This window comes from Patagioenas fasciata, chromosome 20 (genome assembly GCF_037038585.1).
Source record: "Patagioenas fasciata isolate bPatFas1 chromosome 20, bPatFas1.hap1, whole genome shotgun sequence".
In the NCBI taxonomy this organism is placed as follows: Eukaryota; Metazoa; Chordata; class Aves; order Columbiformes; family Columbidae; genus Patagioenas; species Patagioenas fasciata.
Window position 1 is genome coordinate 11189783 of NC_092539.1, and position 13433 is coordinate 11203215.

The following is a 13433-nucleotide window of genomic DNA, read 5'->3' on the forward strand; positions in this document are numbered from 1 at the left end:
CTCGTTTTCCTAACATCCAGAACAAGTGCCGACAGAATTCTTCCGTCTCAATGAAGTCCTCTAAACCACCTCAGCAAATTAGTTCATCTCCAAAACACTTAAACACTGGCACAAGACAGAAACTTCAAATATTTACTCTTACGCTACTGAAGGGATGGATACCGGCTCACTGTGAACATCCATGTGAAGTTTCCATTTTAAATCAACCTCAAGCTAAATACTTTCGACATGTTAAGCTGAAGCAGCTTCACAGCTCCGTACTCATCTGCCTGCTCTTCAAAAAAAAACCCAACGACCCTAAACGGCAGGTTATGTTAGCATTTTCATTACCAATCGAAGTTGAAATAAGCTTTCTGTGAATCCTCCCATTCACCTTCATAAAGCTGATGACTTCTTTAGCCCACCGCACTAAAAAAAACACCAGTGACAGCCTCCAAAGAAAATTCTATTTAATGGGACATACTTGGCCAATATAATTAAGAACTTTCGGCACACTGTGGTTTTATGCCTTGATGGCATATTTCCGGACAGGGTACAAACGTTCTTTTCGCTGCTGTTTCTTGGTCTTCAGATTTTCTTCGTGCTTATTTAATCTGCGTCGCATGGCACGAGTCTTCTTCGGCCGCAGATCAAGAGGCTTATACTTTTTGCCCTGTTTGCAAAAACACACAACGTTTGAGTTTGAGAGGCTGCAAGGCAGCAATCGGGTGCACGAGCTCACAGGGAGCCGAGCTGCCTGTAAGAACAACATCAACGGTTTACGCTCCTTTTTGGTGGGACTGTCACTACAGTCCAAAGCTTAAGAGAACTTCTGTCCAGTAGGAAACATGAGTTGACTCTATTTTTTGTACCAGTTGTACTAGTGCTGGCTCAGATTTAAGTAAAGCTTCATCTTAGAAGTTCCAGTTTTCCAACACCCCCTGAAACGTTTTTTTTCTTCCTATTCTATTCGACCCCCAAGAACTAATATTCTGAAAATTACAGAAACTTTTCTAGAAGTACACTGCACCCTGGAGAGCTGATGCTGCCCAGAACATCGACCTGGCAAAAGCAGATTCACACCCAGCTTATGGAATTCAGGGCAGCCTTGCAGTAATATTTTAAAAAGCATCAGGACTAGAGAATTTAAAAACTAAACACAAATGAGAATTTTCTTCCTTGAGTTTTAAGCTTTCAAGTAACAACCCATAAAATCAGTTCCTTCAAACTATGTATTTGAAAACAATAAGAGAAAGAAGACCACCATGTAAGATACTTGGGCTTACCTTATAAAACTTCCTCAAGTTCTCCTTCTGGGTCTGATTGATAACAGTTAAGACCCTGGCAATGGATTTGCGCACCACACGTCTGCAGGTGGAAAAAAAGAGCACGTCTCAGAACGTACTGAAAAACAAGCACCACAAATTTAGACCCAGCATACAGAAAACGCGTGCATGCTACAACCAAGGAACTCACATTGTGCCTCGCTGGAGCAAAACACTAACAATTTCTGGCACATCTCAGCTTCACATCTTTCCAGGTCCCTTCCAAGCCCTAACACTCTGTGATGCCCAAGCAAAAAGACGCACAAATGGATTTTAAAGCACCTGTGCCCCTTCCACAGCATTTTTTCTTTTTTTTTACAGAACAAGGCGCTTGCACAACCTGTACCAGCCCCACGGCCTGTGCCAGCCCCACGGCCTGTGCCAGCCCCTCCTCAGCCCCACGGCCTGTGCCAGCCCTTCCCAAACCCATCGCTCCGCGGCCCGTGCTCCCAGACGGGTCCCGCGGAGGCCGCCGCTCCCCGCAGCATCGCCCCCAACAGCCGCCGCCCCGGGCCGGTCGCACTCACATCTTGGAGAGCTTGGAGGCGGCCCCGCCGGTCACCTTGGCCACGCGGAGCTGCGACAGCTCCACCTTCAGATCGTCCAGCTGCTTCAGCAGCTCCTCCTTCTTCTTCCCGCGCAGGTCTCGGGCCTTGATCTTGGCCTGCGGGCGCCGCACAGACCGTCAGCCCCGCTCCCGGGAACCCGCCGCCCCGCCGCCTCCCGCCGCCCCGCAGGCCCCGCGCCGCCGCCCGCCCTCCTCTCCCTCCAGCGCGGCGCCCGATGCCGCCGGATTGCGGCCGAGGCACAGGACCCGCTCACCATGATGGCAGCACCGGCGCGACTCGGGGCGGAAGGGACGGAAGCCGCGCGGGGACAGGGGGCGGAGGGTGCTGCCGGCCGGAGCCTACCAATCCGCGGCCGGCCGGGGGGAGGAGTCTGCGCTTCCCCCGCGGGCAGCGCGGTGGTACCGGCCCGGCTCTGACAGGGAAGGCGGGAGGCTCCGGGGCACCGGCCCCTGGGGAGGGGGCTGCTGCGCCGCTCTGCCGCGGCGGCTCGGTGCTGCCGCCGGCCCCCACCTCTCCTTTAGCCGCCGGAGCCCTGTCAGAGCGGAGCCGGTGTTCCCGTGCTGGCCGAGGTGCGGCACTCTTACTCCGTTAGCGGTGGGGACGTGACGGCGGGTGGGGCGGGAGCGGCCACCGCGGCAGAGCGGGGTAGGGGCAGCAGGGTGGCCGTGCGCGCAGGTGGCCGGGCGGGACGGGCCGAGGAACGGACGGAGGGAGCGGGTCGGGTCCGGCTCGGCGTAACAGGCCTCCCCGCACGGTGGCGCCGGCTCCCGCCGTATCCAGGCACCGCCGTGCCTCAGCGGCCCCGCGCGGGAGGACCGGGGGCTCCTGATTGACAGCCTGCGCCACTAATCAGAGAGCCGCCTCGCTGTTATCCCGGGCGCTCAGCCAATAGGAGCGGGTGGGGCCGGCCCAGACTAGCGTGAGGCGGCAGCCTCGCTCCGCGCAGCCGGAGCCTTCGCCGCGGCGGCGCTGGCGGCTTTTCCCGGGAGCTGGCGGGGGCGGTGCGGATGGTGAGAGGAGCCGCCCGGCAGCGCCTGCCTCACACCGGCCCGGCCTCCAGGTGCGAGGGGTTGGGCGGTGGCGTGGGCGGGCGGGAGGGAGCGGCGGCGGCTGCGGGCGGCTCGGGGCAGGCCCGGCGGCGGCTCTCCCTCACCGCCGGCTCGGCCCCGCTGAGCTGCAGGCCCCGCGGAGAAGCCGTGCCGCAGGCGGGAGCCCAGGTAAGGCGGTCGGGCGGCGCGGCAGGTAGGGCGGGGCTGTGCCCAGCGGCCCCTCCCGTGGGGAAGCTCCGGCGGCGGGGCGACCTCCCCGCGGCGTTTGGCGCCTTCCGAAGCCGGGCACGGGTTCGCAGGTGTGTGCCCTGGCCGGGCTGGGGGCAGCGCTGCGCTGACGCTGCCCAGGCCCCGGGCACGGAGCCGCGCTCGCCGCTGGCTCTGCCGTTAACGGAGAAGAGAAATGCGACGTGACACGTTTTCTGCTTAGGCCTTGACTTGCAGTGTAACTGTAATAATTATGAAAATGGTCCCTGCTTTATGAAGTTCTCTGTTTTTTATGGTGTCTTCCCTCTCATCACCCCACCTCTCCCCGCTGGGGAGACTGTAGGTGTTTCACATGCCTTTGACAGGTACCCGCAGTTCTGCATCAGCTAATGAATCCTTTTGGATGAAATATTGCTGGGTTTTACAACAGCTGCCCATGCAATGCTGGAAATCCAAATTGCAAGTTCAACTGAACCATCGTGGATTTGCTCTGATTTAAAACTTTCATCTTGGCACCTCCCTCTTCACCAAATTCTTGGTTTGTACTGATTAATGACCTGGATAGTATGTGAGGTGAAATGCCCCTGGAGATAGAAGCTGAATGATTGTTACGTTGGGTCATCCCCCCGATTTCTTGCCTGTCGCTAGCTATAAAAATGTCAATAACCAAAGGCTGCCCAAGATAAAACACTCAGGATCAAGACTGCAGGTTTTCAGAGTTTAGGTCTAATCTCCCACCTCAGAATAGGACCTGTTTTTGTCAAAGCCTGAGTTGCACTTCTGCAACTTAATAACCAGGCTCCAAGCTCGCTTGTTTAAGCTGTGTCTTGGCCACGCAATTCTAGTCCTTCAACTTGCAAAATGGATCCCTTAATACAGAAGATTGCTAGTTTTTCCAAGAGCTATCCAAATGCAGTCCATAATTGTGAGCATCTTGTCTAAGCTAATGCAAAGCAGCACTGTTAGACCGTGTGATAGCTAAAATGCTGTTGTGAGGCATCTCCTACCATTCCTGCGAGCAACAGAACCACAGTGTTGGTGGCAGCCTTTGGAAATTGTAGAAGATCATCCTGTTACAGGTCTTGCTGTGGAAGTTTGCAGATATGGTTACTGCTGCCTTGTGTGAACCCTGTTGTGTAAGAGTTGTGACTTCCCTTGCTCCGACTGCTGCGGTGGTGATTAAGAAGCGTGACACCTGACTGTAGGTCATGTTCTTAGAGATGTTCTGATAAACTGGGTCACCATTTATGTTAAATTAAAGAAACAATGAGTCAACTAGAAACAAAGACTATAGTTCTCTGATCATTCTGGGCTGCCAAAATAATACAGAGAGTGTACACAAACGCGATAGCCAGCTACTTTGCTACAGAAAATATAAAAACCATTTATAGAAACTATATGGAGAGAAGAAATATTGCGCTGTGCTATAAAGGAGATTGTAATCATTGTTTTATCTTGAAATATAGGTACAACACAGCATCAAAATGCAATTGGCAATCCATGTCCCTTGCAAACGTTGGAAGATTTTATCACAAAGATGACTAGTCAGGCTAAACTCTCCATGTAAGAAGGATACAGACAGCAGCACCCTGTTGTGTGTTCATCTGCTCAGCTGAGAAACCAAATCTACAAGTGATAAAATGCCGAAGTGCTTAGCAGCAGGAGGAATATGTAGCTGGCCTGTATCGTTATTCATTTGTGTTACTGTTTTATTTGAGGAAGTAATAAAAATGGAGGATAACAGTTAAAACCCATCAAAAGCTTTTCCCCTGACACAGTTCTGTGCTGAAACGCAGTGGTGTTGGCCTGTGGTGTTGCATGGAAGGCACAGATTTAGGCGGGTGGGAGGCCGGGGCTGTCGCTCCCTCCTCTGCTGCCAGCGCTGCTCCTGTCACACGCTGCGACTGCACAGTCCCTGCTCCGCTGCAGCCGCGCTTGCTGCGTCCCTGCCAGCCACACTGTGCCTCTTCTTGCATCGCTTTTATTCTGGTTTAGCTCTGCTGGCTTTAAATGGAGTTGTCTATAAACTGTTGTGGAATAGATGGGTAATGGGAATTAATTTGATCACCTGGATGTGTTACTTTGTTGGCTTATCTTTTATTCTGCATTGTGTGCTTTGGGCAAGGGAGGAAGAGTTCTGACGTGAAAATCTGTTCTGAGGGGCCGTTACACTGCTTAAATAGCTAAAATTTAATTGTACTTTAAACAAAAAACCCTAATATCCCCCACTAACTCCCCAAAGCACGATACAACTTGTGTGTTGCTGTCTTTTTCCACAGAACTTTTCATAGGTTAGTGTTCTCATGGTTTTTGCTTTGTTTTAATTTTTTTGGCATTGCTTTTTTTTTTTTCATTGAAATCTTCAGTTGCAGCAATTTTTGTAGAAGGAAAACCAGGTTCTGTACATGCAAGTTTTATAATCATTTTCTGTGGTTTCTTGCATAAGAACATTCTGCTGGCTTGGCTTTGGTGGCTGAGCAGCTCCCTTTAAGCACAAGCGCTGCTCTGGTGTGTGCAGAGGTATGGAATGGGTACGTGTTGCAGCAGAGGGAGCAGTTTAAAGGAGTGGACCAAATTGTGTGTGGGAGCTGCATGGAGGGTCAAACAGAGGTCTGTTTCTGTAAAGTATGTAGGTTAGTTGCCAACACAAATATTACCTAGCAGTTTACATGTGCTGAGAGAGTGCAGTGCAGGCCTGCAAGAGGAGCAGGATAGAATAATCATTGCTCTGGTTCCCTGAGGATGTCAGGCAAGAAAAGAAATATCCAATGCCAAACAGCCTGGATGGAGCAGCAGGTTTAGAGGACTTGTCATCTGAAGTATTTTTAATTATTGCTATTATTATAATGGAAGACAGAGGAGAAGCTGATTTTTTTTTTTAATGTAATTAAAGCAGAAGTCAGCAGAGGGATTTCTGTGCTGCGTGGCAGAGGAGCGGTCCAGGAGCAGTTCTGACCCAGGCGGGTGAATTCCCAGCATGATGCTCTCGGTGCAGTTCCTGAGCTTGCTGGCAGCTTGGTGCCAGCCACCGCTTTGGGGGGAGAACCGAGCTGATCAAAAAGCTCTCCATAGCTCTTACTGCATGCTCTTTTTTCAGAGTCAGGTTCCAGTTGGACACCAGCCATTGGCACCTTGGCGGCAAACGCTAACGAGATGCAGAGTGTGATGAGAACTGCCCTTGTGATCGGACGCTGACCTGAACGGCCATTTGGGCCATCTAGTAAATAATGGGACTTGCTAGAAAGAGGTCTCTCCATCGCATTAACATCAGGCTACATTGTGTAGCAACGATTCACTTTTGAATTAGTGAGTGTACATCGAAGAGTTAAAACATCGGTTGTTTTTTGAGCAAAGAAAGAAAGAAAAAAATCTGTCTTGTAACTCAGATGCTTTTCAGGAACTTGGCCGCTGTGGATACGAGAGGCATGTGCTTTTCCGCCCTGCTTTAGGTGATGGGTTAGTTCAAGGGGGCCCAGATTTGGCTCAGTCAACACTTGTGTTGGCATCTTGCCATGGAGTGTGCATAAAATGGAGCTGACTGCAATTCCCTCCTCGCTCTAACATGGAGGGGCAGCCCGGGAGACCCACAGCCCCCGGATGCTGTGCTGGAGGTTGACTTGCCTGTGAGAGCCACGCTGGGATGTGCGATCCCTGCAGCATGAACTCGAAAGCAACGATCAGGTCACAGTGTAAGTCCCTGGGTTGTATTTTGGTGTCCTGTCATAATTAGTGTATTTCAGCTCTTGTTGTGCCTGTGCTCCCAAAATCTTTGTCCCTTCTCACAGTGGCTTACGTGCTTTTCCAGATACGAGGTTCATATCTCACTTGCAGACTCTTCCTATGATTTTTGTGGCTTATGTGCATTGCCACAAAATCAAGATAAAACACAACTGGCATTTTAGCTGCTCCAAGAACATTGTGTGTAAATAAACCACTAAATAGTTTAGCTTGTGAAATGTAAATACACACAGCTCAGCCCTCCGCAGCTGATGGTGTTTTTCTATCTCCCTTCTTCCCCTCCCACCCCTGCCAAGAGTAGGCTAGCCTGATGTTCTTTTTGCTATTGCTCTCTCACACAATGCAAATGACTACCAAGTACCATGTAGGTGGAATGCAGGCACCACTACAGATTCATGGTTTGAAATTGGATAAAAGGAAACACTTGCATCCTCTTCCACCTTGCTTCTGAACCACCTCCTAGGGATTCCTGGGCTCTGCTGACCCAGAAACTCTGTCTTTGAGCTTGAGCTCATTTTTAGTAGCAAACCAGTTAAGTCAGTGGAAAAGCAGAGGCCCAACTGTGATGACATTGCCTTTTTTTTCCACCCTGTACACAGAAGGTCACGAACTGCAGCGAAAGAGGGATCACAGAGGGCGCAGAGTGGACAAATGTGGAACAAATTGCCAGTGGCAGAAACATAAAGAAGAGAAGCAAAAGTTTTGTGTTATATAGGCAACTGCAAAAGGCCACGTGCATCCCATGGTGACATCACGTCTCTTATATTGGTCTGTGCCTATAGTGAATTCAGAAGAGTGCTGGTAAGGTGTGGTTTCTATGATTTCAATGTGGAAGGCAGGAGGGATGATGCTCTGTTTCCATGGGGTGATGGTCATAAGCAGCTCTGCATTTTTCTTGGAGAAAAGATGCCAAAGCTGCAGTTCTGGATACTTGTTACTTCTAGTACTACTTCTGCAAGTGAGGTGCAAAGTTAGTATTTTTTTAGTAGGAAAAATCCTTACTTGGTGAATTCCCAGTTGGAGTAGAACTAGTTGTGCTTGCAGGTGACTTGCAGTCAGCAGCACTGTAATTTGTTTACAAAACAGAAGTTCTTTGCCCTCCTAGTTCATGTGGCACTTCTCCTTAGTACCCTTTCGAAATAAGCAAGCATCCAGGCAGAGAGAACATGATTTGACCAGCATTATCAGCTAAATAAACTAGCTGCATGTTTCTCTTTCTTAAGTTACATTGTGAGTTGGTTTTTATTGTGGTGTCCAAACACAAAATGTCTCTGAAGCCTGGGCTCTGCCCAAGCGACTCTCATTGTGCATTCTGTGTGCGTGTTGCTACAGCAGCGGGCTCAGCGGGTGCAGGAACGGGCTGGGTGTGCTGACATGGTGCTGGACCCGGCTGCTGCTGCCCCCGCTGCGGCCCCTGCCCAACCAGGTGGGCTCATCCTGCCGCGTCCCAGCCCGCCGCTGTGCCAGGAGCTGCAGCTGCTGCAGTGCAGACATGTCCTGATGTGAACAATGGCTGGGGATGAGAAATGGCTGGGTTTGGTTCCAACTGGTACTAAAAACCTGAAATAAAATACAGATTTTCATTCTAATTTTAGTCAAGAGGCTTCACTGGGTGACATTGATCAGTTCTCTGCATTGTAGTAAATCTGTTCCTGTGCATATCTTTGGAGGGCTGGAACGCCATGGAGATCGGTATTTATAAGGTCCGTGAAGTCACATGTTAAATGACACAACAAGTGACATGGTCTGATTTTTGGAAGAGTCGCTTCTGAAAGATGCGCTTGTACTTAGACTTACAAAATCATACCGTTTTTTTCTGAATGTGATAAAGTATAAATGCCTAAAGATATAAGACTAAATTCTTCTGGTTTTGAAGTAAGAAAGACAGGTTGTATATAATATATGTGAAGTTTCTGTACTCCAGACTGCTTGTGTTCACCACTACGGGCTCTGGTTTCCTTGGTAAAATACCAGACAGAATAAATGTGCCGCCAAAGCCTTTGTAATGAGATTGTTTGCCTCTAGTAGTACAAGATGAGAGTTTTAAGGGTAATGCTGACGCTCTAGTGAGAAGAGTTGTTGTTCTGTCAATGATGGTTTAAGTGAAGTAGATAAAGCACTGCCAGTAGGTACTCACAGCTTTTATCCTCGAAATACTCAAGTGGTGGGGCTGTCCAGGTGACTGGGTGCAGGACACAACCAGCAGAGGCTGAACAGAAGACAGACGGGTTGTACAAATGCTCTGTCAGGAGGCCACGGTCCTGTGTCCAGCCAGCTCTGTGGCTCTAGGAACCTGCCCTGCCCGCACCCGACCTCGCTCAGCGGAGCCGACTCGCTGGACAGTGTGCCGGGCACCTCACTGCGCGCTGGGGAGGGAGGTTTCATTTCCTGGCGGGTGTCGGGTGTGAAGTTAGGACCACCCTCTTCTACCAGGCAACGGAATGGCAGGTTACAGTGATCCTGGCTAAGGAGTTGTGCACCTAACACAGTAATTTAACGTATCTACATTTGACTTTCATTGTCAGCTTCATTTCCTCGAACCAGAGTGTTCTCCCATGGTTCACAGAGCCCGCCTGGTTCTCCAGGCCCGAGTGCCAGCACAAGGCCGGTAAGGAGTGCATGCTGTGGACTTCAGTGCTCTCTGTCCCATCCAGCTGAGCCTGGAAAACCTTAGCTGAGAGACAACAAACAACAGGGAAGTGGATGGAAATGTGTGTGATGTGACACATCACTTGAAAAATCCTGGCTGGCATTGTTAAACTTTCATCTGCTTCCTGCGCCCATCCCCCTGGGATTCTCCTCTGCCCTGTGTGCTGCAATGGGGTGAATTTCTAAAATCTATTGATGTGTTATACCAAGCAAACCTGGAATTATGTGTTCTGAGAGCATGGTGAGAACCTGGCACACAAAGCGCAGTGCTTGGCTAGCACAGTTCTTCTGCCTTGTTTGGCCTGAGGAGTTGGCAAAATCTTTGAGAGAATAAGTTCTGCTGCAAGTCACCATTTTCTGACTTATTTTAATAGTCTTTTAAACCAATGTTTCAGTGTCTACTTTAGCAGACTCTGGAGATAATTTTTTTAAGATGCTACTTAGAAATTGTCATGCAAAACAGCCCAATGCTTTTGCATGAAAGAAAGCAAAAAATGACAAATACGAAACCGAAAAATGAAGTAGGTGATATTTCTGGTACAGCTGGGCTGTCAAAACTGGGAGAACTGCCTGTTTGCAGAAGAGGAGCACAGATCTGTGGGTTACTTCTGGTACCAAAGAGAAGGGGAGGTCCACACTGTGGATGTACTACTGGTTGCATTTTATTTCTGTTTTTCCTGTGGAGCTCAGCAGTCCCTGAGGAAAGGGCAATGTCAGTAGCTATATTCCTCCCTCTGCTGTGCCCACTTGCTGTTTCTAATAATAATTCTTTCTCCTGTCTGTAACGCTACTGCATTACAACAGAGTCTTTAGCGCAGGGAAGAGCTCCTCCTCTCCCGAGCTGCTCGTGATAGTAGTTCTTGCTTTGTACACCACCCAGTATCACCCCCTCCGGAGCGCGATAAGCCAAAACAAGTGCATGAGATAACTAATTTTATTTTCTTTCTCTGTCAGCTGGAACAGCCAGCTTCACCTCTCATTTAATGGCTCCTGTTGGCCTTTTGCTTTCCATCTTTCCTTCATATTCAGACGTGTGCTGTGTCTGTGTGAAACCGGGGTTTAAACTGCAGCAGCGCCTGTCTCATGTCTGTAACCAAAATGCTGCTTTGAATTTGAGATCTGTAGAAGAATTACCTTCTGGCAGCTTTTCTACAGGTATCTCACAGAGGGAAATGGTCGTGCTTAGTACTACTCCACTTAGTTCTTCACTGCTTTTCTTTCTTGGCTGAACCCCTTATTCCTTTTCCTGATTATTTTTTCATAGAAGGAAGACTGTGTGCCGGTGATATGATTCAGTCTGAGTATCTTTGTAATATATTTTCTATATGGTGTTATTTTATAATCATCATGAGGATAGATTTGACATGTAGTGAGTAAGGAACCAGTCTGTTCTGAGCAGGACTCATGCTTACTGTTAAAGTGTCAGGATTTTCAATAGGACTTTCCACTGCACCATGTACACATGTAGATGCACTGGATCATTTCAAAGTCCTGCTTTCTGAGTGCTGTATGTGGCAGAGCCAGAACCTGCCTTTAATTATCCTGCAAGAGACTGAAACCTGATCTACTCCATGTCCACTGTCCCAGGTTGATGCTGTGGGGCAGCCCAGCTCTGCTGGCTGGGACTGTTCGTCCCACAGCAGCTGTGCTGCATCTTCAGGTCATCACAGACACACCGTTTCATCGTGGTGCGGATGGCTGAGGTTTCATGTCATTGTACTTTTAACTCTGATTTGGCTGTTTATGTACTAATGGATGTATATATGTACTATGTTCTAACTTTCCACAAACTAGCATTGTGCTAAATATTTAGGAATTGGCTGGGCTTGCAGTAGGCTTTCAAAATATACCTTAATTGCCTATAACCTGAAAGTTGGCCAATAATAGCAGTGCTTGGGGTAGCTGGGCAGTATAACTTAGGGGAAGCATAAAAGAAAACTGACTTTGCCGTTAAATTAAAGGAATGATGTGCAGACTGTATGAAACATACTTTGCAACTGAAGCAAACGCCTCAATTTTTGCCAATGTGTCCGAAGCTGCTGTCGCGTGCCTGGTCCAGCTCGGTGGAGCGCTGCCGATCCCACTGGCCTCGCCGCAGGACTCGGGTCACCCTCGCTGCGGAGCACACGGGACCTGGGTGTCGTCCCTCGCACTGACAGCCCTGACTCGCCTCCTGGCTACTTCTGACATCGTGTGTCAGCTCCCGCTGCTCGCTCCGATTTCATACGTTGGTGCTCTAAGTACTCGATGTTGTGTGTGTCGTGCTGTGTGAATGTAAGTGTTGAGAGATTTCAAACACAGGCTGGTGCTTTGCCAGATTTACGTCCTGCTTGCTGGGCTCATACCAACAGCTTGTGACATCTGGTTGGTATGTTTGAAACTCTCTTACGCTGTCTGGCACCCATGTTGCAGTTACCTGACGATAAGGAGATACTTCCTACCTTTTTCTGGAGCTGTTCAACAAGCGGTTTGTGCAGTGTACCCCGTGTCCTTGCACCAGTGCTCTTGTGCACTGTCGCTGGGTGTGTAAAAGACCAGTGGATGCATGTGCTGCATCCTGGCTGTGCTGGGATGACAGGGTATGCTCACTAATTTAGCCCCAAAAGATGGCACGAAGTGTTTGTTCAGAGAAGTGTTTCTGAAGTCTGTTTGGATATTATGGAGGTTTTCGTGACAGTTGATCAAAGACACCTCGGGATATTTTCCAATGACCGAAGGAGTTACCTTTGCCATTTCCTGGCTTGAATTGGGACTTGTAGGTAATTATTGATACAAATAGCATCCAAACAGAGATTCTGCACAAATGGAAACTTGTTGCTTAATAAAGTGCTTACCAGAACCAATGGAGAAGTTGCTGAAAGTCCAAGCTCTGCATTTGCCCAGTTAGAGGTGTGTTTATCTTGCATTGAAGTGATGAGAGACGCAGCAGAGCCCAGGACCTGGCAGCGTGTTCAGAGGAGTGTGTGGTGTTGCTGCTCCCGGGGAATCTGTAGCTCACCTTTGGATAATCAAGAGCATAATTTTACATCTATGATGTATCAAGCAAGATTTTAAAAGCTGCTCTGCCTTCAGAGGTTTTCATATTCCTTTACTTAATCAATACTAGGATTAAATATGTTATATCTTAGTTTTTTGTTCAGGTGACTACGGTACAATATGACATTTTGCTCATATGATCAGTAAAAATAGATCTGCAGGTGTAATTGTGGGCAGTGCAAGCCATGGAATTAAACAGGCATGGGCAGTAGAGAGGAAGCAGGATGTTGTTTAGCATTCTGTCCAAAACTGCTGAGTTTTAGCAATAGCAACTAGTGGGCTACTGTTTTCAGCAGTTCCAGAAGAGAAGGAAATGTAACCAGACCTGAGGCAAGTCTCTCTAAATACAGCTGCAGGATAAACACCTCTGCAAAAAGGCAAATTTAGAGAGGATTTCTTTGTCCAAGTATGAAACCCAAGTCCTGTTTATGTTATAATCCTTTTGTTGGCAGTTCTGTGTTTGTGAATACAGTCCTCAGAGGTTTTTAGTTTATGACTGTTGTACCACTTTTATTTTAAATTTTTGTCTGTTAACTGGTGCATTGTGCAATAATTAGTCCCATGCTTTGATTCTCAGCTGTTACTTTTAATGAGTCTCGAGAAGAGTAACCTATGTGAGAACTGCATGCTCTTTGTCGCCATCCCAATGGAGCTGTACATGCATCTAATCTGGATGAGTTCAGAGCAGCCCTCAATTTTTGAGTAATATGGCTGTTTTCTTCTTCATAGGACTGAGTTTGCCCTAAAAGAAATCATGTCATCAGGAGGAGCTGAAGATGATATTCCTCAAGCAGAGAGGAAAACAGTGACAGACTTTTGCTACTTATTGGATAAATCTAAACAGCTATTCAATGGCTTAAGGTTAGTGCATTTTTGACAGT

The 13433-nt window shown here is 48.5% G+C and overlaps 2 protein-coding genes across 8 annotated transcripts in view; one reads left to right on the forward strand and one right to left on the reverse strand.

Moving 5' to 3' along the window:
• Positions 1–434: 434 nt before the first annotated feature.
• Positions 435–2276, reverse strand: RPL35 (ribosomal protein L35). Its single transcript, XM_065853698.2, has 4 exons — positions 2127–2276; positions 1832–1968; positions 1266–1347; positions 435–652 (listed from the first exon to the last, which is right to left on the reverse strand). Exons 1-4 carry the CDS (start codon positions 2127–2129, stop codon positions 503–505), a joined length of 372 nt encoding a protein of 123 aa, XP_065709770.1. The 5' UTR covers positions 2130–2276; the 3' UTR covers positions 435–502.
• A 41-nt stretch (positions 2277–2317) lies between these two features.
• SCAI (suppressor of cancer cell invasion) overlaps positions 2318–13433 on the forward strand; it is a 31082-nt gene continuing 19966 nt past the window's right edge. The window contains exons 1-3 of one of the 7 annotated variants that reach the window (XM_065853693.2): positions 2318–2442; positions 11553–11743; positions 13282–13413. In XM_065853693.2, the coding sequence (XP_065709765.1) occupies positions 13307–13413 (107 nt within the window). In that variant the 5' untranslated portion in view covers positions 2318–2442; positions 11553–11743; positions 13282–13306. Of the gene's footprint in view, positions 2443–2753; positions 2934–2983; positions 3091–3186; positions 6819–7444; positions 11744–13281; positions 13414–13433 lie in introns of those variants that run through there. The other 6 variants (XM_071817534.1, XM_071817532.1, XM_065853692.2 and 3 more) reach the window with 6 other exon arrangements.

Excerpts from the sequence above, each read along its gene's own strand:
- RPL35 (XM_065853698.2), bottom strand. Across the intron at positions 1,348-1,831 it reads GCCTCCAAGCTCTCCAAGAT|ACGTGTGGTGCGCAAATCCA; the intron begins GTGAGTGCGACC and ends TTCCACCTGCAG. Across the intron at positions 653-1,265 it reads ACTTGAGGAAGTTTTATAAG|GGCAAAAAGTATAAGCCTCT; the intron begins GTAAGCCCAAGT and ends TTTTGCAAACAG.